This window comes from Gopherus flavomarginatus, chromosome 10 (genome assembly GCF_025201925.1).
Source record: "Gopherus flavomarginatus isolate rGopFla2 chromosome 10, rGopFla2.mat.asm, whole genome shotgun sequence".
NCBI lineage: Eukaryota > Metazoa > Chordata > Testudines > Testudinidae > Gopherus > Gopherus flavomarginatus.
In genome coordinates, this window is record NC_066626.1 from 54,543,885 (window position 1) to 54,570,816 (window position 26,932).

At 40.4% G+C, this 26,932-nt stretch overlaps 1 protein-coding gene across 4 annotated transcripts in view; it reads left to right on the forward strand.

The window, feature by feature from the left end:
• The window catches only part of CACNB4 (calcium voltage-gated channel auxiliary subunit beta 4), a 207,681-nt gene extending 181,245 nt beyond the window's left edge, over window positions 1-26,436 (forward strand). For 3 of the 4 annotated variants that reach the window (XM_050969253.1, XM_050969254.1, XM_050969255.1), the window contains 2 exons: window positions 13,610-13,795; window positions 18,591-26,436. In XM_050969253.1, coding sequence (XP_050825210.1) covers window positions 13,610-13,795; window positions 18,591-18,851 — 447 coding nt within the window. In that variant the 3' untranslated portion in view covers window positions 18,852-26,436. Of the gene's footprint in view, window positions 1-13,609; window positions 13,796-14,416; window positions 14,482-18,590 lie in introns of all 4 variants that reach the window. The other variant, XR_007776474.1, reaches the window with a different exon arrangement.
• Window positions 26,437-26,932: the final 496 nt, after the last annotated feature.

Here is a 26,932-nt window from a genome sequence, read left to right on the forward strand (position 1 = left end):
TAAGGAGGAACATCCAGGGAACAATTTACAATGGACAAGATAAGATGAAGCTAAAACATAAGATGAGGTAAAAGTAAGTTGTGCATGGACAGTGTGTGCTATGCAGAGAAATGGTTCCTACAAAGTGACGAAACCAGTCACAAAATGGTAATGCAATGTATAGTAAATACAATGAAATGTGAAAATGTATATAACGGAAGAGGATTTCTGTGTAACTTTGAATTTGTAATGTACCCTGCATCTGCTGTCTGCATTAAATCTGATCAACTCAGCCTAGCATTGCTGTATGTCAAATAAAAATACCTAAGTGACAAAAAAAAAAAAAAAAAGAAAAGAAAAGAAACAGCGCAAGTGAAAAAGGCCTTGGGATTTTTTTTCAAGAGCCTATTTATGGAGGAGGTCAGATTAGATGACCAGAGTGGTCCCCTCTGGCATTGGAATCTGTGAATCTGTGTATCCATAAAAAGCTCTAAAGTAAAGATGATGATCTTAATGGAAAATACATTACAAGTAGAATCAGAGGGAAACTGTTTTAATCCCCTGTCTTTTCCCACAGGGTCATTTTTTGCTTATTCTCTCTCTCTCTTTCTCTCTCTCTCTCTTACGTGTGCATGATCAAAGTTAATCGGGAGTAAAATGGCTTGATACAGTAAAAACTTGAGTGATTCCTTTTGTAATGTACAGTTTTCCTATCTGATTTTTCAATTCACGGAGAAACTGCACTATATTAGGATTCAGCTTGTGACACTTTTGATTACATCAGTGGGATCATTTTGCTACTCAGCATGAGTAGGGTGGCAAAATCAAACCCCCAAAAGTGGCTTTTTGGTGGCATTTATTAAAATAATTAAAGAAAGGAAAATAAGGTTTTGTTCTGGATTTGATTGTTTTTTTTGTAGATCAGTTTTACATTTTCTTCAGCTTCTGCCTCATCATACTGAAGAATTAAAGGAATTCAGTGTTGAATTCTGGTACTAAGTAATTTGTATCATTTCTGCTTTACTCTTCTACTTATTTAGAATATTTAACTGTTTTCTTACTAAATATATACTGGTCAGCAATAGAGATGTATATTTCATAGACAGTTGCTCATTTAGGACCTGATTCTGCCAATCTTACTGACATTGAGACTCACATTAAATTAAGGGTTAAATGAGACGTAAGTTATGCATAGACTATGTGCTGACCTTTACATAGCAGTGACTTTCAGTTTGCATAAGAGTGGATGAATCAGGGTCCTAGGGGTCTGTTCTTCCCTGGCTAAACAAAATTCCCATTAATGTGAATTATTTGCCAACCTCACCTTATTTAGGAATCCATTAGATATGGAAAGAGAATCTACTTTATTGTGGTGGTGAATTCTAAAAGACTCAGAGTTATAGCTACTAGCGTTCTACTATAATTTATTGTCACAAAGGAAACAGTAATGTTCTGTTCCTACTGTTTTATCCAACTTCATTTAAATGTGAGCTGGTTTCGTAGTTGTTCTCACATAATTTTAGCTTAATAAAATCATCTCAGTCCAAATATTCTACAATTTCACATGCTATTGTGGAAATACATTGCTCAGGTACATTAACTACTTTCTCTCCTCCACATTTTTGGAGATGTCTGAATTACTGTTGTATTATTCATGATATTGTGCTCTGCACCCTACAAATTGGGAGAGAGGGTGCCTGCCCCAAGGAGCTTAAAATCTATAGGCTCCATCTTGCCTGGAACAGAGCAGTTCTTCTTCAATTAGTGTTCCTAGGAGTGCTCTATTGTAAGTGTATCCGTGCCTCTATTCATAGATTTTAGGAGCAGTGTCCATTCAGCCCTCACATGCGCTTTCCCTCCCTCATGGTCTGCCTCAAGGCTATCTGGCACTGCGTGGGTGAACCCCCATCAGTTCCTTCTCTACCACCTTTGGCCTCCAGTGGAGCAAGCAGTTGTCCCTTCCTTATCTGTGTCATTAGCATAAGTAGTAGTTTCTTTTGTTCTCCTTAATAGTTATTGTTTCCTTTTTACCTGTTGGGATAAAAAGAAAAGAAAAGAAAAAAGAAAAATAAATTTATTTTGCATTTCCCATCTTGATTAGGGGGATTCCTCCCCCCCCCAACCCCCATATAAAAGATTATCTACGTTCTTTCAGTTAAAAAAAAAAAAAGAGTAGGAAAGAAGAACTTTCTGCAGCATTCCTCACTGTGAGAGGATGATAGTGTCCCCCCCCCCCCGGCTTGTCCATTTTCCCCCAGTCTCAAGAGTTGCCTCTCTTGTCAGGAGTCTATTCCTGTAACAGACAGACACATGTACTGTATCTGGTGCCTGGTAGTGTCCCATATCCCTCAGAAGTGCTCCCTCTGCCACAGGCTAAAGTCGAGGTCTCATGAGAACCAGGAACTTAAGTTAAACCTCCTCCTTATGGAGAAGGCACTTCAGCCTCCAAGGAACTCCGGTGCCAACCTGAGATCGTCCCCGGAGGCTTTAACTTCAAAGGAGATAGTCGCGGAAAAGATTAGCAGATTTCCTTCCCATAAAGGCTCAAGAAAAAAAGCTCCAAGCCCCCAAACTGAGTCACTGACCAGCCAGAGGGGTTATTCTGGTGCAGCGACCTCAGTACCAGCAGCTCCAAAGTGAAGTACCAAGATGCATCAGGGTGCCTCCGCTATGAGTTCTGCAGTACTGCTGAGACGCGAGGGGCTCAGGCTCTGAGGCAGCAGTACTGCCCCGAGGACAAATACTGTACCAATTCTAAAGGAGCAACACCAAAAAACCATCAGTACTGGGTGCAACAAAGCTCCTGTTTAGGGAATACTCTGCACCTTCACAACCATCAGTACCAACAATGTACCACGGATACTCCTCTGCGGTACTGCATAAGCAGACAGTGACGCAAGAGTTCCAGTACCCTAGAGATCTGATGGCTGGGAAAGAACGTCAATCCCCGTTACTCCGTACTGGGTCCCTAGTTCTGAACACATCCTGGTGCCCAGAATCACCCTAGGCATCAGGCCATGTACCACCAATACCCTGATCAGCACCACCATTACTCAGTGACAAGTCTGACAGTGACCAGGAGGATGTCATTTCCCTGGCCTCTCATCATGGCCCGGCATCACAGTAAAATGGTCCTCTTCAATTCCATCAAGATGCCCCCTGATTGTGGTAAGGGCCCCCTTGGGTACCGCCCCACCTATGCTCTTCCTCCCCCCAATGGCCATATTGGGATGCTTGTTTGACCATACAGATCCCATATTTTGCAGGAGTCTAGTGTCTCTCGGAAGGCTGATGAGCTGCAGATTCCCCTTCAGGAGGTGCCAGATACAAATCACAAGCTGGTGGATATTCTGCACACTTTCTCCTTGTCCAGAATTGCCCTACCAATTAATGAGGTGAAGTCATCTGGCAGATACCAGCCTCCATCACACCAGCCAGCAAGCGAGCCAACAAAAAATACTACATCAAAAGGAGTAGTTTTAGACACAAAAGGAACAGTTTCAGGCCATTATCAGAGAGGGTCAGTTAGTAGCCAGAACGGCGCCACCGGCAGCACTGGATGCAGCCGATACAACAGCCTGCTTGGTCTCCACATCGGTGGTAATGAGGCGAGCTCCTTGGTTACATCTTTCCGGGTTTCCCAAAAAGCTGCAGATGATGGTGGAAGATCTCTCCTTTAAAGGGTCCAAGCTCTTCGCAGAGAAGACAGACTCTTCTCTCCACACCTTGAAAGATTCTTAGGTCACATTGTACTCCCTGAGAATCTTCTCTACAGGTCAAAAGAGAAGATATAGTTCTCAGCCACAGCACAGGTCATGACCTCCTCAATACCCACTGTCTTAGTACTATTACAAGTTGCAATGTAAGAGGCCCAGGGTTCAGAAGTGGAAGCAGTCAGCACCCCAATCCGTGACCTCTCAGACTGCCTCTTCTAAGCACTTTTGATGGGTTGGTTGAGGGCCCGTACAACTGTACCTTGCAACATCAGCTGCCATCTACACACCTGTCATGCCCCTTTGGATGGTCTTGGAGATTATTTTGAAGGGTTACACAATTCAATTGATGCCTCTCTCCCATTCCCACCCTACTTCCTTGTCCCTCTTCAGGGACCCTTCTCACAAGAACCTACTTTGCCAGGAGATATATCTGTTGTGCCTAGGGGCCATAGAACCAGTTCAGGCGCAACTCAGGGGCAAGGGGTTTTACTCCTGTTATTTCCTGATCTCCAAGACAAAGGGAGGTTGGAGGTCCATTATCGATATAAGGGCATTAAACACATATGTGAAAGCGCAGAAGTTCAAGATGGTGATCCTGGCAATTACAGACCAGTAAATCTAACGTCAGTACCAGGCAAATTAGTTGAAACAATAGTAAAGAATAAAATTTGTCAAGACACATAGAAGAACATAAATTGTTGGGCAAAAGTCAACATGGTTTATGTAAAGGGAAATCATGTTTTACGAATCTATTAGAATTCTTTGAAGGGGTCAACAAACATGGGCAAGGAGGATCCAGTGGACATAGTGTACTTAGATTTCCAGAAAGTCTTTGACAAAGTCCCTCACCATAGGCTCTTATGTAAATTAAGTTGTCAGGGGATAAGAGGAAAGATCCTTTCATGGATTGAGAATTGGTTAAAAGACGGGACAAAGGATAGGAATAAATGGTAAATTTTCAGAATGGAGAGGGGTAACTAGTGGTGTTCCCCAAGGGTCAGTCCTAGGACCAATCCTATTCAACTTATTTATAAATGATCTGGAGAAAGGGGTAAACAGTGAGGTGGCAAAGTTTGCAGATGATACTAAACTACTCAAGATAGTTAAGACCAAAGCAGACTGTGAAGAACTTCAAAAAGATCTCAGAAAACTAAGTGATTGGGCAACAAAATGGCAAATGAAATTTAATGTGGATAAATGTAAAGTAATGCACAATCGAACAAATAAGCCCAACTATACATGCAATAGGATGGGGGCTAATTTAGCTACAACTAATCAGGAAAGAGATCTTGAAGTCATCGTGGATAGTTCTCTGAAAACGTCCATGCAGTGTGCAGCGGAGTCAAAAAAGCAAACAAGATGTTAGGAATCATTAAAAAAGGGATAGAGAATAAGGTGGAGAATATCTTATTGCCCTTATATAAATCCATGGTGTGCCCACATCTTGAATATTGCATACAGATGTAGTCTCTTCATCTCAAAAAAAAATATTGGCATTAGAGAAGGTTCAAAGAAGGGCAATGAAAATGATTAGGGGTTTGGAATGGGTTCCATATGAGCAGAGATTAGAGGCTAGGATTTTTCAGCTTGGAAAAGGAGAGACTAAGGGGGGATATGAGAGGTATATAAAATCATGACTGTTGTGGAAAAAGTGAATAAGGAAAAGTTATTTACTTGTTCCCATAATATAAGAACTAGGGGTCACCAAATTAAACTAATGGGCAGCAGGTTTAAAACAAATAAAAGGAAGTTCTTCTTTAAATGGCACACAGTCAGCCTGTGGAAATCCTTGACTGAGGAGGTTGTGAAGGCGAGGACTATAACAGAGTTTAACAGAGAACTAGATAAATCCATGGAGATTAAGTCCATTAATGGCTATTAGCCAGGATGGGTAAGGAATGGTGTCCCTAGACTCTGTTTGTCAGAGGGTGGAGATGGATGGTAGGAGAGAGATCACTTGATCATTACTTGTTAGGTTCACTCCCTCTGGGGCACCTGGCATTGGCTATTGTCGGTAGACAGGATACTGGGCTGGATGGACATTTGGTCTGAACCAGTATGGCTGTTCTTATGTTCACGCTAGCTGACATTATTCCATTTCTAGAGTAAGGAGATTGGTTTTCGGCCCTCAACCTAAAAGATGCATACTTCCACATCTCAATATGACCGTCGCTCAGGAGATTCCTACGGTTTGCCTTTGGGCAGGACTATTATCAGTAAAGGGTGCTCCCATTGAGCCTCCTGTATGCATGCAGGGAATTCACCAAGGTTCTCTCCATGGTAGCGCACACCTGTGACCCTTGGGCATTGTGATCTACCCACACCAAGATGACTGACTCCTTAGAGCCCCCTTGTTTCAGGACGCTGTACGAGCCATCCAGATGACCATGCGCACATTTGCACAACAGGGTTTAACAGCCCACCTTACAGAAATTGACACTGACCCCAGTACAGCGACTGGAATTTATCAGCGCCGACCTCAATACAGTACACGCAAAGCATTTCTTATGCTACACAGGCTCACCACCCTTACAAGTCTCATAGAGACAGCCCAGGCCAGCTCTGAAACATCAGCCAGGAACTCCCTGCAGCTGCTAGGTCATATGGCAGCATGCATCTTTGTCAGGCCAAACACCCGCATGTTCATGAGGTGTCTTCAGACATGGCTCACTTCTGTCTATTCCCCAAACAGGAACAGACTAACCAAACTGTTATCACTGCCCTCTGCAGTAAAGCACTCCTTGGACTGATGGAAAGACCCATCCAGTGTCTGAGCAAGTGTTCCATTCGTGCAACCGCCACTGACACCGACTCTAATGATGGATGCCTCCCTAATGGGCTGTGGAGCTCGCCTACATGATTGCAAGCTTCAGGGCATGTGGTCTTCCATAGAAGTGACCCTCCATATCAGTCTTTTGGAGCTAAGGGCCATCAGGAATACTTGTGCATGCTTTCTGCGTTTCATCAAGAATACCCACTCAAAGGTCATGACAGACCATATGTTTTACATAAATTGCCAGGGAGGTGCCTGATTTCCCTCTTTCTGCATGGAAGCACTCAAACTCATCTCAGCTGTCTATCTACCAGGGATACAGAATGTGACAGCCGAGTGTCTCAGAACTTTTCTCACCACCACAAATGGGAACTGAACTCAGAGGTGCTTTGAGACACATTCACCCTTTGAGGAACCCTGACTGCAGAGCTCTTTGCTACTTACCGGAAAAAGAAATATCATTGTTACTGCTCCAAAGCCAGCCTGGGGAAACATTCACTGGGAGACACCCTCATCCTTACATGGGACAAGAACCTCTTGTATGCCTTTCCCCTGTTTCCTTTTCTATCCAAGGTCATGTTGAAAATTTGATGAGACAAAATGAGTTCTTCTGAGTGTCCTCTCCTGGCCAAGACAAATCTGGTTCCCTTACCTGACACAGATGGCAATATGTCTTCCAATTCCTTTTTGGCCTATTCCCCACCTGCTCTCTCAACGTTACAGGCTGATGCTTCATCCCAACATGCAGGTCTTCCACCTCTAGGGTTGGCTCCTTCTTGATTCCAAGACTTAGCAGCAGAGTGCTCTGACGAGGTGAAAGACGTGTTGCTGCACAGCCAAAAGTCAACCACTCAATGTACTGACCTACAAAAATTGAAATGATCCCAAGTTTGGTGTCATTCTAAACACACAGACCCTACCTCATCTTCCCTCCCTCTAATTTTAAACTACATTTTAGACCTCAAGAGGTCAAAACTCTCACTCAGCTCCCTTAAGGTACGTCTTGCGGCCATAACAGCTTTCCACTATCAAGCAGATGGATATTCTATTGATCTAGATAATCTACACCTGCTGATGTATAGATTCCTTAAGGGCATTGGGAATCTCTTCCTGCATGTGAGACCACCCGCTCCAATCTGGGATCTTAACCCAGTTCTCAGAGCTTTTATTAGATCTCTCTTTGAGCCCATGGCAACTTGCTCTCTCTTACACCTGTCCATGAAGACAGCATTTCTAATTACCATCACTTCAGCTAGGCACATAGGAGAATTAGTGGCCCCCTAATGGCACACCCACCATACACGATCTTTTAAAAAGACAAAGTAACTCTGAGGCTGCATCCCAAGTTTCTCCCTAAAGTTGCATCTACTTTCCATATGAATCAGGAGATCCATTGTCCTGGGTTTTCCCAAAAAACACATTGTGATAGCAAGGAGGCAATTCTGCATATGCTAGATGTTAGAAGAGCACTAGTATTCTACTTGGACAGGACTAAGGACTTCAGGAAGTCCCCTAAATTCTTCCCTTCATTCACAGAAAGATCCAAAGGCTCTGTGATATCGGCTTAAAGACTATCCAAATGGGTCTTGGGTTGCATTAATCTCTAGTATCAAAGGTGCAATCTGTTACCTCCATCCAAAACCCACATGCACGCCATGAGGTCCATTTCTATGTCAGTCACATTCCTTAAAGATGTCCCTATCTCAGAAATCTGCAGAGCAGTGACTTGGCCCCCTTCCAACACTTTCGCAGAACATTATGTGATCACGGGAGATTTGGCCTCTGATGCCATCTTCAGCTCCACAGTGCTCTCTGTAGTAACATACTCCATTCCAAAGCCCCAGCCCTCCATGGTCGATACTGCTCAGGAGTCACCTACAGTGGAACACACATAAGGACAATACTCAGTGAAGAAGAGGAGGAAGTTACTCACCTTGGGCAGTCATGATGGTTCTTCAAGATGTGTGTCCCTATGGATGCTCCACAACCCGCCCTTTTCCCCTCTACTTTGGAGTTCTCCATAAGGGGCTCTGGGATAGAGAGGGAACTGAGGGGGGTTTGCCCGCGCAGTGTTAGATAGCATCAAGGCAGACCAGGAGGGAGGGAGAGCACATGTGCAGGCTGAACGGACATTGCTACCCAAAATCTCCGATCAGAGGCACAGATACAACTACAGTGGAGCACCCATAGGGACATACGTCTGAAGGAACCATCGTTACTGCACAAGGTGAGTAACTTTCTTTTCATGGAAATTACTTAACCTCCTCAAATCAGCCTATCTCAAAGTTGACCCTGTAGTAAACACAGACAATACAGTCCAAATACTACATTGCATGTTCATATTCTTTTCAAAAGTGCTGTGTGCTTTTGGCATGCATGTACAGATAATCTTAATTGTGGCATTTCCTTACTTTTAAGTGCTTGACTTTGGAACATTTATAATGTTGTTTTAGTGTTTGTGTGTGTGCGCATATGTGTAATATAATGGAATACATGATTTTATCAGCATCTGTTTGAAAGGATGCGTTACTCATTCGTGGCAAAGCCATGCGTGAGTTGCAGGTAAACTCAGACAAGTGACAATAGAACACTCAGACTGCACTAAACCAGCATGATTTCTGTGTAAGGAAAAGATGGTACAAAAAGCTATTTTAGAAATGGTTTAGAGAATTTTAAAACTCTTTACTGAGACCATTTTTCATAGTCCTTCACCCACTAATCCTTCATTATCATAAGTCCATTTGTACATGACTCGGGCAGTCATAAAATAGTTTTTCTGCAGTTAAATATGTCATGACTAAATTCTATTATCTCGGGTCCCCTAGAGCTAGAAGCAAAGGTGATTCCCATTTGGAAACTGGGAAACTACACTTGCCAGTGATCTATAGCTCACATATAGTCTTGCTGGGCTGCAGAATAACTAGCTGTAACATCACACTGGTTTTATGTACAGAGAAGCTGTCGCTAGAGTAGCACTGAATCTTGCCCATCCTAGGTTTCAGGCAGTCTTCATGTTTGGAGTATGTGAGTTGGAGGAGGTGAGGATTTGATTCCACTTTTGCAGGGAGGACGAGGAAACATTTATTAAGTCAACTGGTTAAAAAAAATTAAAGTGGCAGTTAAAGAGTTAGAGGAAGTTGTGGCGACTGGATTAGTGGGCAGACATCAGATGAAGCAGTTTACCATATGGATGTCTGCTTCACATATATTGTGGAGTTACGTGTCTATTTAGATATGTGTATGTATAAGGGATGGGGGAGCAGAATATTATGTGGTTTTGTGTATGTGGTTTTACTGTACCAATCAATATAACACCTGCACCACGCAATCCTTATTTTATTACTGCTATAGTTCCATGGTATATTTTCCCCACTGAATTGAAAGTGAAGGGGAAAGACACAGGTGCAAAACTTCACTGCTGAAAATGCTGAATTTTCTCAATGGACTAAATTTGTGAATATTCATGAAAATGTTTTCTTCAGAAAATGGGCATTTATTTTATTATGCCTGTCTTACAATTCATAAAAATCCACTCATCTAGTACAGCTCTCTAAACCGCTTCCATCGCTGATAGAATATGAAAACACTAGCTGCATATAAACTGCCCTGTTGGCAGCCATAAAGTCACAGGAGCTCTGTGTCCTACATTCCTTTGGTGTTCAACAATAGATATACTTTGTGTGGTATATAAGGGTATGTCTACACTATGGGATTATTCTGATTTTACATAAACTGGTTTTGTAAAACAGATTGTATAAAATCGAGTGCACGCGGCCACACTAAGCACATTAATTTGGTGGTGTGCATCCATGTACCGAGGCTAGCGTTGATTTTCTGGAGCGGTGCATTGTAGGTAGCTATGCCATAGCTATCCCATAGTTCCCGCAGTCTCCCCTGCCCATTGGAATTCTGGGTTGAGATCCCAATGCATGATGGTGCAAAAACAGTGTCGCAGGTGATTCTGGGTAAATGTTGTCACTCATTCCTTCCTCCGTGAAAGCAATGGCAGACAATCATTTTGTGCCCTTTTTCCCTGGATTGCCCTGGCAGACGCCATAGCGTGGCAACCATGGAGCCCATTTTGCCTTTTGTCACTGTCAACGTATGTGTACTGGATGCCGCTGACAGAGGCGGTACTGCAGCGCTATATAGCAGCATTCATTTGCCTTTGCAGGATAGCAGAGACGGTTATCATCTGCCATGCCATTGTAAATTGGCGATGAGAAGATGGTTATCAGTTGTTCCCTACCATCAGCTGCTGTCATGGGTGCTCCTGGCTGATCTTCGCTGAGGTTGGCCGGAGGCGCAAAGACAAAAATAGGAATGACTCCCCGGGTCATTCCCTCCTTTATATTGTATCTAAAAATAGTCAGTCCTGCCTAGAATATGGGGCAAGTGTACTAGAGAACCAGTGTACCAGAGAGCACAGCCGCTCCATGTCAGATCCCGCAGAAATGAAGAGCGGCGTGCCATTCTAGGGGGTGTCCCTGCAACAACCCCACCCATTGCTTCCCTCTTCCCTCAACCCTCCTGGGCTAGTGTTGCAGTGTCCCCACCATTTGTGTGATGAAGTAATTAAGAATGCAGGAATAAGAAACACTGAGTTTTTAGTGAGATAAAATGAGGGGGAGGCAGCCTCCAGCTGCTATGATAGCCCAGGCAGGACATTAAAAGGTGAGGGGGAGAGGAGCCCAGCATCCCGCTGCTATGATAGTCCAGGCAGTACAGAATCTTTTCTTTAGACATGAAAGGGGGTGGGGGGCTGATGGAGATCAGACCCCAGTTGCTATGATGAAGACGGTTACCAGCCGTTCTGTACCATCTGCCGGGAATGACCGGGAGTCATTCCTATTTTTACCCAGGCGCCCCTGGCCAACCTCACCTGAGGCCAGCCAGGAGCACTCATGGGATGATGACGAGGACGGCTACCAGTCCTTCTGCACTGTACCGTCTGCCACCGGGGAAGGGAGGGGAGAGGATGCTGTTGTTCGATGCCACAGCACCGCGTCTACCAGCAGCATGCAGTAGACATACGGTGACATTGAAAAAAGTCAAAACGATTTTTTTCCCTTTTCTTTCACGGGGGGAGAGGGACAGTAAATTGATGAGATATACCCTGAACCACCCCGGACAATGTGTTTGACCCTACAGGCATTGGGAGCTCAGCCAAGAATGCAAATGCTTTTCGGAGACTGCGGGGACTGTGGGATAGCTGGAGTCCTCGGTACCCCCTCCCTCCCTCCATGAGCGTCCATTTGATTCTTTGGCTTTCCATTACGCTTGTCACACAGCACTGTGCTGTGGACTCTGTATCATAGCCTGCAGATTTTTTTCAAATGCTTTGGCATTTCGTCTTCTGTAACAGAGCTCTGATAGAACAGATTTGTCTCCGCATACAGCGATCAGATCCAGTATCTCCCGTACAGTCCATGCTGGAGCTCTTTTTGAATTTGGGACTGCATCGCCACCTGTGCTGATCAGAGCTCCACGCTGGGCAAACAGGAAATGAAATTCAAAAGTTCACGGGGCTTTTCCTGTCTACCTGGCCAGTGCATCAGAGTTCAGATTGCTTTCCAGAGCGGTCACAGTGATGCACTGTGGGATACACCCAGAGGCCAATACCATCGATTTGCGGCCACACTAACCCTAATCCGACATGGCAATACCGATTTCAGTGCTACTCTTCTTGTTGGGGAGGAGTACAGAAACCGGTTTAAAGAGCCCTTTATATCGATATAAAGGGCCTCGTTGTGTGGACGGGTGCAGGGTTAAATCGGTTTAACGCTGCTAAATTCGGTTTAAACGCATAGTGTAGACCAGGCCTAAGTGTCAGCAGGTCTGAGGTAGTGTGTTGAGGTATTTGTTCTGGTGCTTAAGTAATGTCACCAATGAATGAGTTCCTGGTGAAAAAAAAGAAATCATACTTGTAAGACCTCACCAATTTAAGAACAGGCACCTGGCCATTTCGACAGATAGATATAAATGAAGGCAGTTAAGACAATGCATAAACATCATATGTAGGTGCTGTAGATAGAATTCCCAGTTGTGAATGTTTGAACAGCTGTATGTCCTGAACTTTAGCAGTTATGCTAAGTAGAAATGCCATTGCTAATATAACTGTAAATTGTATGAACTAGAACAGAGATGTTCTTCAGCTGCACAGTTCAATTCTGGATCTGAGTTCAGAATCAGGATTTTGTTTATCAGAGAGATCTGAGTCAGCCCCAGCGTTCAGAACTAGAATTAGAATTCAAAATGATCTGGACAAACTGGAGAAATGGGCTGAAATAAATATGATGAAATGAAAGTCAATATGGACAAATGCTTATGAAAGAATAGTCAATTGCACTGATACAGAATGGGAATGACTGCCAAGGAAGAAATACTGCAGAAAAGGATCTGAGGGTTATAGTGGATCACAGACTAAATATGAGCCAACAATGGAATACTGTTGCAAAAAAGGTTAACATTCTGGGATATATTAGCAGGGGCATTGTAAGCTAGAAATGAGAAGTAATTATTCTACTCTGCTCAGCACTGATGAGGCCTCTGTTGGAGTATTGTGTCCAATTCTGGGCAGCAACCTTTGGGAAAGATATTGACAAATTGGAGAAAGTCCAGAGGAGAACAACAAAAATGATTAAAGGTCTAGAAAACATGACCTATGAGAAAAGATTGAAAAAGCTGAGTTTGCTTGGTCTGGAGAAGAGAAGACGGGAGGGGTGGGGGGAAATAACAGTTATCAAGTACATAAAATGTTGTTATAAAGAGGAGGGTGGTAAATTGTTCTTCTTAACTGTTGAGGACTGGACAAGACATATTGGGCTCAAATTGCAAAAAGGGAGATTTAGGCTAGACATTAAGAAACTTCCTAACTGTGAGAGTAGTTAAGCACTGGAGCAAATTACCTGGGGAGGTTGTGGAATCTCCGTTATTGGAGATTTTTAAGAACAGGTTGGTCAATCACCTGTCAGGGATGGTCTAGTTATTATGTAGTCCTGCCTTGAGTGCAGGGAACTAGACTAGATAGTCTACTGAGATCTGATGCAGTACAACATTTCTATGAACCTATGGTTATTTGCATGTCCCTCTTTTGCTGCCCATAAAATATACTGAACTAGCATTTTCTTGCTGTGAACAGGAAATGTTTGATGTCATTTTGGATGAAAATCAGCTTGAGGATGCGTGTGAACATTTGGCCGAATACCTAGAGGCATACTGGCGTGCTACACATACCACCAGTAGCACACCTATGACTCCTCTTCTTGGAAGAAACCTAGGATCGACTGCACTTTCACCATACCCTACTGCAATCTCCGGATTACAGGTATGAATATGCATTTTGGCCCCCAGTCATCAGTACAGGTCAATTTTATTCATTATAGGAAAACAGAATAATATGTTTTATAAACTGTATCCAGTATTTGTTTCATTAATTACTATTTGCTGTTTGGTAAGTGCCAACAGCAAGAAAGCAAAATAGACCCACTTATTCAACAGAGAAACATTTTATTAATGGAGTACACTGGTGTTCGGACTAGTTTTGTTTTAATGGGGAATATAATACCTATAACTCCTTTTGGCATGAGGAATAAACTGAGATAAATGGCACTCTGTCAAAAGCTATTTTAGCTATGTAACAAAATTGCATCTTTTTATGTGAGACAGTGCCAGTAGAATTAAGAGTCTTTCAGACTGAAAGTAAGCATGTAAAATATGTTATGCTGGTAAGAAATACTATAGTTAAGGTTGCAGATCTTATTCTGATATAATCCCATTTTCACATGCTCATAACTTTTCACAACATTCATCTTTTGGGCCAAAATTTTCCTTGCTTGGCCCAAGGTAAAGCTTCAGCAAAATCCCTTTCATCTGTTTGAGTTCATTGAGTGTGAATAAAATACATTTTTTCCCATTGAAAAAAAATTCTGACCATTTTTTCCCACAGGGATAGCTCAAAAACGGCGAACTTTGAAACTTCAAACGTGGCATGTAAATAGTCCTTAATGAGAAGTACGTGCTTTACTAAGTTTGAAAAAAATGTTTTTGAAATAACAGTTATGAATGTTTGAAGATGCAAGACCGGGAGGGAATTCAGTGAACATTTTTTTCATTAATTCTGAAAGTTTCAGAAAGAGTTCTGCATGTGTGTGTGACTTATGAGGAATATGTACTTGTTAATATGTGTCAGCAATAGAGCTGAGCAAATAATTTGTAATGCATAATTAACCTGAAAAATTTAACTTCTGTTCTGCTCATGGAATATTTGGAGGCAGATGGTAATTTCTGAATAAAGTGATTCAACATTCAAATTGATTGATTATTTAAATTTATTCAATAAATATATAAAAATTACTCTGGATTAATTGCACAGTTGACTGCAGATAGACAGTTTTTGGTAATTGTATTTTTCACCAGGTAGCTTGATTCTGTTAGGCCCAAAAAATTGTGTGGTGGTATTTTCCCTGATTGGATGAGTGCACTAGCACTTCTGGGATTAGTAGTCACATGAACAATTGTAAAATATTGTTTCCATGTTCACTTAACTGTCACATTTCAGTTTGCCATCCATTCATATCAGTAAAGTGCCATCCCTTGAATGTTCACCTAAGCAAACCCAAAAGGACTGTGGGCATGGCCAAAGCAAATCCGTTTAAAGAATTATGGCTATCCACCGCATTTTTTTCTGGTATTTGTTTCCCCCTACTCAATAGGCACTGATAGTGGCTGTGACATGTTGCTCCACTTACATAGGAGAAGCTTACACTGAAGATGAAAATTACCCCTATGCGGGGGGCCAGCAGAAGGTCTATGCATTGTCCCTTAATACCCACTGAATGTATTATGCCTGAGTAAAGATTGCAGGATTTGGTTCACAATGCCACTTAAGTGTTTTAAACCATTTAGAAAGTTAGGTTGACATAGTTGTATCACATTAAGGACTTACATTATCTTAAGTGATTATGTCCTACACCACTTTCAAGACATTTGCCATCTGAAGAATTACATCAGTTTAAGTGTTTGACGCCATAAGGTGATTGAAGTACTTATACAGACTTTAGGAATTAAACCAGCATAGGTGCTTATGCTACATTAAGTATTTACTACAGTACTTTAAGTCCTTATGACGTTTTTCTTTTTCTTTATCAGCTATACTACCTTTAAATTACTAGGAAATTGAATGCCAGAACCCTATGTTAATGCAGTACAGGTGTACATTTATGCACTCAAGTGCAGGAGAAACTAAAGTGAAGAGTGCACACACAAGTTTAATTATGTTTCATTGCATATACTTAATTTACTTGTTTATATTTTATATACCGGTATATATAAACTGTGCCAGTCTGAAGCTCAAGATGCAAGGTACAATGCAACTTAGAAGTATGTAAAATTCAAATTGAGCATATTAACCATGCAGTTGCAACCCACGTTGAGTGTGTAGAGATTTGTCGCCCTCTAGTGACTGGTCCACAAACAAGGCTGAAGTCTGCAAGTTCCAGCTAATAGACTTAAGTCCTTTGGCTCAAGTGGTGGAAGCTCAATGGTTTTATCTCTGCAGGACCCAGTTTTGAACCCAGCAGTTCAAGTGAGGCCAGATATGGGTTATGATACAGTCTTACATTATGAGATAAGAGGTTATCTTTTGTACAACACCTACAAATATTAACTCACATTAAATATGTTCCACACCCAGAAGTGAAGAGATTGAGATCAGAATAATCACAAAATCAAGCCAGTAATACAAAAATATCTCTGTATCCAGTAAAGCAGTGTTTCCCAAACTTGGGACGCCGCTTGTGTAGGGAAAGCCCCTGGCAGGCCAGGCCGGTTTGTTTACCTGCCCCGTCTGCAGGTTCCGCTGATTGCGCTCCTGAGGCAGGTAAACAAACCGGCCTGGCCCATCAGGGGCTTTCCCTACACAAGCAACCTCTCAAGTTTGGGAAACACTGCAATAAAGGAAAGAGCATATATTACAAATTAACTGAGGGAGAGACAAGTTGCGTTCACAGAGATGTTGTAGCTGTTAGACCACGTTGTTAAATAAGAAGACATAGTAACCAAAAATAAAAAGACACATTAAACAAAAATAAAAACTATGAGCTTGGCAATGGAGGAGGACCTTGCCATAATAGATATTTTGAAACAAATGGAATGGCAAAAATATTTGGGATAACGTAATACTTGGCTATGAATTATAGAATTAAAACAGATTAAGTCATAGAGGTGAAAAGTAGAACTATACCAGAAAGATTACATAGAATAGAGAAAAATTCTGAGTTGAGAGGACCATACAGTAGAATCTGTATGGATACAAATCTCAGATCATAAGAATTCAAACATACTGTATATACTTGTTCATAAGATGAATTTTTTTAGTAAGAAAGGGAAGCACCAGAGGATGAGGTTGGCTTATGAACGGGTATAGAGAGGGAGAGGTAGGACACAGCCCCTCCCCCCAACAGAGGGAGCAAGGAGAGGCAGCATAGACAGAAGGGAAGAGGCGGGGCCAGAGTCTCTCCACTTCTGGCCACCCTGCTCTCCCCACAGCCTCCGAAGCAGCTGAAGCTCCAGGGCTGGCAGGCTGCAGCCGTGCCACTCGGTCCCGCCCCCTAGAGCAGGCTGTGGCCGCGCTGCCTGGCCCGCCAGAGCACACTGCAGCCGTGCCGCCCAGCCCAGCCCACTGGAACATGCTGCAGTCATGCTGCCCAGTCTGGCCCACTGGAGCAGGCTGCAGCTGCCCTGCCCAGCCTGCCGGAGCAGCTCCAGCCAGGTGAGAGACATCCTCCCCTGTCCCTCCCCAGATAAGGTGGGAAGGGATGGGATGGGGAGAGTGTGGGGGTCCCGGGCTAGGGGTGGGGTCACGTGGGGGGTGGTCACAGGGGTTACTCCTCTGACTCCCAGCTTCTCCTCCCCCCAAATTTCCCCACCAATTGTTGTCCCAGCCCATCAGTGTAAGCAGCTGGTACGCCAGGACACTTTGTTTACTTAGGTTTACCTCCGTGCCTGCGGACACTCAAGGTAAACAAACCATCTCGGCCCCCCCATGGCTTATCCTGGTGGCCTGGGAGCCAAAGTTTGCTGGCCCCTGAATTATAGGATCAGCTTATGAATGGGTTATAAAGTTTTTCCATTTTTACTTATCCATGTTGGGGGAGGGGGGTCGGCTTATAAACGAACCAGCTTATGATCAAGTATATATGATACTAGTAGCATTTTACTATTAGCCTTTGGATCAGAAAAAGGATATTGAGTGCAAATTGAGAGAAAGAAGAGTCAGTTAAGTTGGTGCTTGATCAACCTTTTGAATTTCTGTTAAAGATTGTTGTGTGGAGACATGAGAGAATAACCATGGTAATAATGGACCATGTCTGAAGACATTGGATGGAATGTTGTTCTCTCATGGCACCAGTTTAGAGCCAATAATGTGAACTAATTTTGATCATGTGACCACACATGGTTAGATATTAACCAATCACTATGGAAACATAAGGACAACAAAGGCCAAATCCCTACTTGGTAAATGCTTTTGTCAAGGAGTTTCTGTGCAAGTTATTTGACATATTTATTATGTTTTAGCTATAAAAGCCACTTAACATCTAACTACTTCAGCTATCCTTCCTGTAGAGTATTTGGTTATACACTATTAGCTCATAGTTTAAAAATCTTTAAATAATGCTACATGAGGTGCACCTTTTGGAAAAAACAAAAACTTTTTCAGAAAGTTTCTGCAAAACACACTGATTCATTACAAATTTCTAAAAGGAATCAAAATAGAAATATGAATGTTATGTTCATGATTAGGGAGAAGAACTGATACATGCAGTGTGTTCTGAATCGATCTATTAGTTACCTCTTAGTGAAAGTGCCCTGTAAAATTTTATAAGATTGCATATAAAAATATCATAAAAATACATTGTATTATGCAGTGTTTGGTCTCCTATCAGTTTTGGGAATCAGACTATTCTCACATCCATCTCCCATCGCAAATAAATTTTAATATTAAAAAGGAATTACAAACGTGGATGGATTCTGAAGGACCTCAAACTGAGGCTGACAACTAACTTACAATTTTATTTCACCTCTTGTATCTGTATTAATCCTTACATTCTTTACATTTTTAGAGCCAGCGTATGAGACATAGCAACCACTCTACTGAGAACTCTCCAGTTGAACGAAGAAGTCTAATGACCTCTGATGAAAATTATCACAATGAAAGGGCTCGGAAGAGCAGGAACCGCTTGTCTTCCAGTTCCCAACACAGTCGAGATCATTACCCCCTTGTGGAAGAAGAGTACTCTGACTCTTACCAGGACACTTACAAACCCCATAGGAACCGAGGATCGCCTGGAGGATATAGCCATGATTCACGACATAGGCTTTGAGTTTAAGAACCTGGGGAAAAATAGTATTCATTAGCTGACAACTTGCCATAACATAGCTAGGAAAAACAAATCATCTTAATTTAGCAGGTGTAATACGGTTTTACTGTAGTTACAAGCTGCTGCCATTTGATGCTTAAAAAAAGGGGGGAGGGGAAGAAATTCACCATGCCCTGATGTTAGGAGGAAATTAGCTTGCCCAATCATATTGGATTTTTTTTTTTTAGTACAGCATTTGCATTTATAGCAGTACCTTTTTTCCTCATTAGATATTCAACACATCAGTTTGTAATTTAGGGTACTTATCAAGGCACATATAAAACAATTTCCTGTGTTGGAAATTCCAAATGACCAGTTCCAGTTGGAACCAATTTATAAACCAATTCTTGTTGGAATTTGGGTGAACTGACTGGAAAGTCAACTTGAACAAGTTGCAATCAATTGTTTAAAAAAAAAAAAGTGCAGATGAAGAAATAGAAAATTAACCACTATCAGCCAAAAATCAGCTACAGTATTTGTTTGCTGGAAGCTAAATTTACGCTCAAGGTTAGAATAAAAACATTTAAATGTATATTCACTTTTCCTGAATGGCTTTTTCAGACTAACCAAATGTACACCATCTGCAGTGCCAAATATCACAAATTAATGCAGCAGTTACAAAGTACTTTCTTGTTTGAAATTTTTTTTAATTTTTTCTCCTGATACATATGTTGCAGCAATTTTTTTTCTTTTGTTTAGTCAGTACTGATACCTTTGTTGTGGTCAGCAATGATGATATGAACTTCAGCAACATGGAAGAAACTAGTAGGAGTATGAACAAATCCAAGCTAAGCAGGAATGAAGAGTGTTAGAATACGTCTGTTCTTTCTTTGGTTCATCATCACAAAATCCCCTATCAGTAGAGATATGATCCATTTTCTCTCTTTCTCAATGTTCTGCCTTGTCAAATGGAAATTGATCCATTCTCCCAACAGCACATGTACTGCATGTACTGTATTTACATTCCCACACAATTGAATACCTTCACATTACATTTTTCAGTCTCCCTTTTTGAATGTCTGAAAATTCCAAAATCACACAAAAACCCTCCATAACCACATCATTTAAAATTTATTGATAAAAGCAGATTTTTTTCAAAATGCCAGTAAATTATAGAACAAAGGTTCTGAAAGATACAGCTTGCAATAAAAACAGAATAGAGTACCAGAGAAGGTCTGCTCACTAAAATTATAGAGCTGACATTTTTAATTCAAAGAACTATGATAAAGTCTTTGGAGATTTTGCTGCCTTACTTCTAATGAACACTGCTTTTCACCTACTGACTCTTCAGTTTTTTTTTAATGGATACATTTATATAGTTAGACCTTATATCTTACATTATCATTGAAGCCTTAGATCTAATATGATTGAAATAATTATTGTAATTGACCATTTTATACAACACACTGGTGTCTTTAAGCATAGACTCTTTCTAAAACACCCCAGACTCAGCATGCATTTTCTAAAATTGACAGAACTATGTGTAAAATATCATTTTATGCTGGTTCATGTCAAAGCTGTTTTTTGAAAATGTAAGTAATTACGTTTTTATATTTTTCTCTTTCTTTCCCAAAGCCTCCTGAGAGGTAGGTTATAAAAGCATGTAGCACTAAACAAATTTCCTGAACATTATGATATCTTCTACTTTCTGGACCAGTTTACAAAGATGCTTTTGATATTTTTCCACACTAGTGAGCCTTGGTATCTGCTTGGTGATGACAACTAGAAATGTAATTCACTGCATGTCTGGTACAATCAAAAATAATACATGTCTTTAGTAGCAAAAGATAATGGATGTAACTCTGGCTTTTTGGACAGGTTTACTGCATAAAAGACACATCTAATGATCAGTCACTAGATGATTCAGTTGGGCCAATTGTCAACAACTAAAACATAAAATACTTGCATCCACTGGAGTAATAAAGTTAAGAATTAACAAATAGGGTCAGTTCCTGCTGCCCTTTTTCAGGTTAAACTCCTATTGATCTCAGTGGGAGTTTGGCCTGAGGAACTAATGTAGGATCAGCCCCCTAGTGGGGGAATATGCTGCCATTTCTAATATTTTATGCTATAGCACAGTGGAACATTTTCCAATAATATTTACAAGTCTTTGTTACATGTACAGCACACATCTGCATGAAACAGAAGGTATTAGGCAAAACATTTTTCTATAAGCTTTGACAGTTTCTTTTTGTGTGCATTAAAGTATTAATTGCAAAGAATGCACTGAAATGTACAAACCTAGTTTAGACAGCTGTTTATCTTTATTCTGTAGTAGGATTAGGAATCACATCATTAACTGCTTGAAGATATTTGCATTTTATGACAGGTAGCTGCAACACCACTAACATTTTCTAGAAAATGAGATTATTGCTTTATCATTTCAGAGACAAAAATGTCATTTATTTTTAAAGCCTTTTAGAGTCTTGTTTTGAAGTCTTCCATGTCATGCTAATAAAGAGAGAGATCCCCAGAACACACATGCACAAAATCCACCTACTGCATTGTCTGAAGTGCCAAAACCACTTTTGTTTAACATTCTTATGAAAATAACCTGTTGAAAGGAGTTCTGTATATGTCTTGAAGGAAAATTTTTAATGTTTACCTTAATTCTGCAGGTTTATTTAAGTTTACCTTCCTTTTTTGTATGATTTATATCCCCTCATTCTAATACTTAAATGTCATCAAAGTTTGCTTGTTTTGTTTTGCATTTGTTTTGCAGCGAGATATACTCTGAAAGTATACGATTATATCAGATACTGACAGGAATACATTTCATTGTGAGTAAATGCTATTGGGAGTTTTTCTTTTAGAAATATTTTTTAAAAAACAAGAAAAATAATAAGAGTTGCAATGCTGATTAAGCCATTTAAATTCATAGTATAAACCACGTATTAGAACTTCTTCAATGTTAGCCAACCATCTTGTGTGGTTTTTTTATGCAATGGCTTTATGTGAAGATGTGAAATTAATGTAGTCCTGAATGAGTAGGAATAAGACTAATTTTCCAATCCTGCTATAATTTCTCATGATTATTATAACCTGATTATAGTAACGATCAGGGTTCTACTGCTGCGCTCCAGTATATACACAAGTATTTATTTAGAAATGTTTATAAAATGTTGATGGTTCTTCGTTATTTTTATAGGTTTTTATTTAAGACTTTTGGGGTTAATGATAATTTAGGCACTGATAGACTATGCTGATATGACAATCTCAGTGACATGATCATCTAAAGGCAGTATGCTTCAATACATTCATTTGCCTGACTGTAATTGAAGAACAAATTCATTTTAAAATATGGTGCATATTTATAAAATTGTAATTGTTCCCCTCGAACTTGAATTATTATTTTTTAATTTTACAGATTTTTTTCATCTCTTTTGCTATTTATGTAGCTGAACATTCTCCCCATGGGACAGGCAGTTGTAAATTGGGTACATTTTATGACTGATACAATATATTAGAAAATTATTCTTTAAAAAAAAGAAGATAACTAAAGCTGTTTTGAAGTAATTTTAACTTAAACACTGTGGGCCATATTATGCCAACATTTTCTAAACAAAACTTTCTGTTGAGTTTAGTGGATCACTCTGCTTAGAAAACCATGTACAGTATGACCCTAGGACCTAGATTTTGCCCTCAGAAGTTAGTTTCCCATTGAAATCAGTAGAAGTTGCACCCTGACTACTTATTTTTGTGCTCAGTAAAGCAAGAGTAAATTTTGTAGCAATAGCTTTTGCTATTTATGCTACCTCTTTGCTAGAGAACATTGAGCCTGATTCTGATCTCCCATATTTCTGACTTATACTGATAAAGCCAGATATAAATCAGGAGCACCTGAGATTAGAAAAATTCCCAATGTCGTCAGTAAACACATGCCAATAAATTATACTCGGAATGTTAGTGTTGGCTTTGCTGCAAGTGGAAATACACTTGACTACGGGCTTGTCTACACTACACAGCTAGGTTGACATAAGGCACTTTATGTTGACCTCCTTATGTCAGTGTCTACACTGCAGCCTTCCTCTCTTCAGTGTAAGTGCCCTACTACACCAACATAATAACTCCATCTCCACCATAGGGATAAGGTCTGTGTAATTAGGGTGATGCCCTGTCTGTGTAGACATTGTGTCCCTACTTCCACTGTCTTGTCAATTTCACAGCAGGAGCCATGAAACTGACAAGAAAGCCCCTGCTCCCCTGGAGAGCTGGGCAGCTGGACCCTGCTCCCAGCTGGGAGCCGGGGTGAGAAGCCCAAGCGTTCCCCCCACCTGCTCCCTGTGAGGCGCCTGCCTGGCTCCCAGTGGGGAGTGGGCAGCAGGGGGATAAGAAGGGCAGATGGACTCTGCTCCCTGGCACCAAGAAGACATGGGTGGCTTCCCCTCACTCCCGGTGGGGAACAAGGAGCAGGGAAGGGGGAGCTTGTGGAGAACCCAGGAGATTGTGGGCCAGCCAAGCTTCTGGCAGGGTGCTGCTAACGGAGCTGAGAGACTGGGCTCTCAGCTCCCCACACTGCCCTTCTTAGGTTGGTGGAAGTGCTCCTGGTGAGGACACGCTCCACCGACCTAAGGAGGTTAGTGGGGACGTGCACCACAACAGTAATTACTGTGATGGCTGTAAGTTGACCTAATATAGGTTGATGTAGGTTTGTAGTGTAGACATACCCTGTATTTCCCCTCAGGTTTTAAAGCTCCTTTTACAGTTGATGTTTGGGTATTTCATCCTTTCTTTGCTCCTTGCTTTTTAAGCTAGTGTTTATGAGAATAAAGATTGCAAGTAGGGAGGAAAGTTATGTTAAGAACAAGAAACTACTGGAGAGTGAGTGCTTATGGCAGTTCTTTTCTGTGCCACAAGCTACTTGCTCCTATAGATAATGGTAGCTACTGTAAGGGTGCACAGGTCCATAACTTCAAATTCAGTTCAGTTTCAGACAAATCTTCAGAATTCACCTTGGTCTCAATTCCACATCATTCTTTGAACTTCCCTGGGGTTCACAGACCTCACTAATGTTCCTATATATCATTCTCAGAAGCACACACTTAATAGTCACAATATCATATTGTATAGTTACTTGAGTAAGCTAGGGGCAGTTGGCTATTTGATCAGTCCATTTGCTTTATATAGGAATAAATTAAATTTATCCCTTGCTCATATATTGATTTCTGGATTCAGCAGTCATGAAACCTGGCCATGACTCCATGTTGTTCTTGATTTTTTTTTTTGAAGCAGAGTACACATCCTGACTGGTGAATGAAAAATTGGATGCAAAATTGTGTACAGTAGAATCAGATTTATGCAAACTCCTCTGATCCATTAAAAAAAACCCGTTGTTTGAAAATTGGCTGTTTCCCAACTTGCATGATTAGTTTGGATTAATGGATTCAGCTATAATCTATTTTGCTCCAGTAATCTCTCATGCCTTTATAGTAGTTCAACTGATAATAATGGGGCTACAAAATACAGTTACCTAGCCAAGTCCAAATTTGGTGAAAGCTATCTCCTGCTATCTTTATACTTTATTGCCAAAAGGGAATACAACCTTTGAAGAGCAGTCATCCATATTGGCCTTGTTCTGTGTTTATTTAAGCCCAACATATGCTATATAGAAAAAGAATGGTACATTTTGATAATATCATAGAAAATATTGTATCTAAATGAATGAATTTGGACAAAGGGCTGTAAACTTATCTAGGATCAAAAGCTTGTAATAATTAATGGAGGCAAACATATTTTTCTGATTTGTGGAATATGCTAATATATACTTCTACAGAAACTTCCTCCTTTCTTCAATTTCTGTGATCCAAGTGAAGTGTTTTGGGAGAAGATAGAAATAATAATGATAAACTTAAAGAGTTTATAATTATTTTTAGGTACATCTAGTAGCTATTTCCTTTGAAATTATGGTGGCCAAGGTGAGAGCAACCATTGACACCTTTTGGCTTGGTCTTAGTGCTGCTTCACAGTAGACTTGCCTTTTTAGTACTGCCACTACAATTTTTAAGCAATGAGCTACTGTTTGTACTTTCTAGGGCTGGGTCCTGAAAATGCTTACTGCTGACCATCAGGCTTATTAATGTTAAGTCCAGTAATAAGTAAGCATTTGCAAGTTCTGGCCTACTGTGTTGCATACTGTTTATCATATGCCTTACAAATATTTTCTGGGACATTATTAAAAAGAGAGCATTCTATTGCTAAAATAACCCTTTGTTATTACTTCTACTCTGTATTACTACTAGAAAATAAAGTAATGTAGCAAGAAATTATATTGTACAGTACAAAATTATAATATATATATTTTTTGCCAATAATATAAAAAATAGAGCAAGGAAAAAAAGCACATTTGTAATAGCACAAATTTACAAGAAATCCATGTTACATTTGCCATTGCATTTTTGAAAAAGTAGGTACGTTGTTGATCCAGTTTCAATGGATTTATTGCATTTTCCATCATTTTAACTTGCTGCCTAAAACTTCTCCAGCAATTTATTTTTCAGCCTTGCAATTTGCATATGTAATTTGTTTTTTCCATGAAATTTTATCCCTCTTCAATGTTAACTCAGTAAAAAAAAATCAGTCTTTTAAAATTAGAAATTTTGTTATACTCATTTCTCTTATTTCTGTTCCCAAGAAATCATATGACTTTAAGTAAGGTCTTAATTAGTGCTCATTTATAATTTTTTGGCATAAATGACTGAAGAATATACCACTAATCATATTTGTAGTCCAAGGTCTGTAATGAAAATGAAAATATCTCAAACAAAATGACATCCTGGGGCTATAACAGCATTTTTGCCATTGCATACTATTATGCTATTGGGGAGAGGACTTGAAATATGTAAAAGCTACTAAAAGGTCCCTACTAGCCCACCTAAAACTTCCAGTGAAATCACCGGGAGTTTTATATATGCAAGGAATGCATGCTCAGGCCTAAAATATGTATACATTTGAAATAGGCATGATTCTTCTCCCATGTACACTGGTGAAGTCAATGGTGTTGCATTAGTGTAAGAACAGTGTAGGAGGAGAATCAAGCCAAATAAAATTCTGAATGTGCACTAAAAATAGATATGGCAAAATAATGTGGTGAAAACAATCATCCAAACTCTGAACCATGGTGGACCTTGGGCTATTTACCTCCCAGTCAGTCTCTGATTATTGGCCAAACCTGTTTCCACTGACATTGCAGGGAGCTTTCCCTCTTACATCAGTGGAGGCCAGTTCAGGCTAATTATGGCAGAGAAAATTATTGCCTTTATTAAACCAAAAGAGTACAAATTTATATTTTCTTTGTTGCTGATTTGCCCCTTCCTATTTTTACTTATATAGATACTGTATGTGTAGCATTCTACAAGGCATGCTGGGTAAAATATACTATGCAAATGTGTACAGTGTTGCATGTTTTGCTCTCCCTCTGCTTTAGTGGCTTTCAAGGAAAAAAAATGGTGTTATTTTTGTGAACAGAAACATTAACAAAGACAATGCAGACCGCATGCGTACAATATCCTAATTTCTATGGATTTGTTTTATGGAATTTAGATGTATAAAAATGAACTGCATTAAAAAATTTTCTACAATAAATGAAAAACTATCTATACATAGTGTTTAAAGAATTTTAGTCTTTTAAGTCTATTCTTGAACTGTACACACCAGCTCTAATTCTCAAAAATTTTAAATGTATGAGACAAGCCTTCAAAAGGTTGGACAAATGCTCAAAATGATCATCAAAGAACAGCAGAAGACGTTCACAATTATGTGGGAATTAAAGATTCCATTAACTTCAGATTCAACATTCTGCCTGATATAAATAATGTACAGTTAATAATCAATGAAACTGAGAGAAATGATGTACATTTGGGCCTACAATGTGAATGATGCAGTGTTCAGGAACATATGGCCCCCAATGCTTGCAACCCAGAAGTGCAGCAATTTACTATAAAATCAGTCTCTATATTCCATACATTAGTGTAAAACTCCTACTTAAGGCCTAATCCAAAGACCACTGAAGTCAATGAAAAGACTCCCATGGACTGCAATGGGTTTTG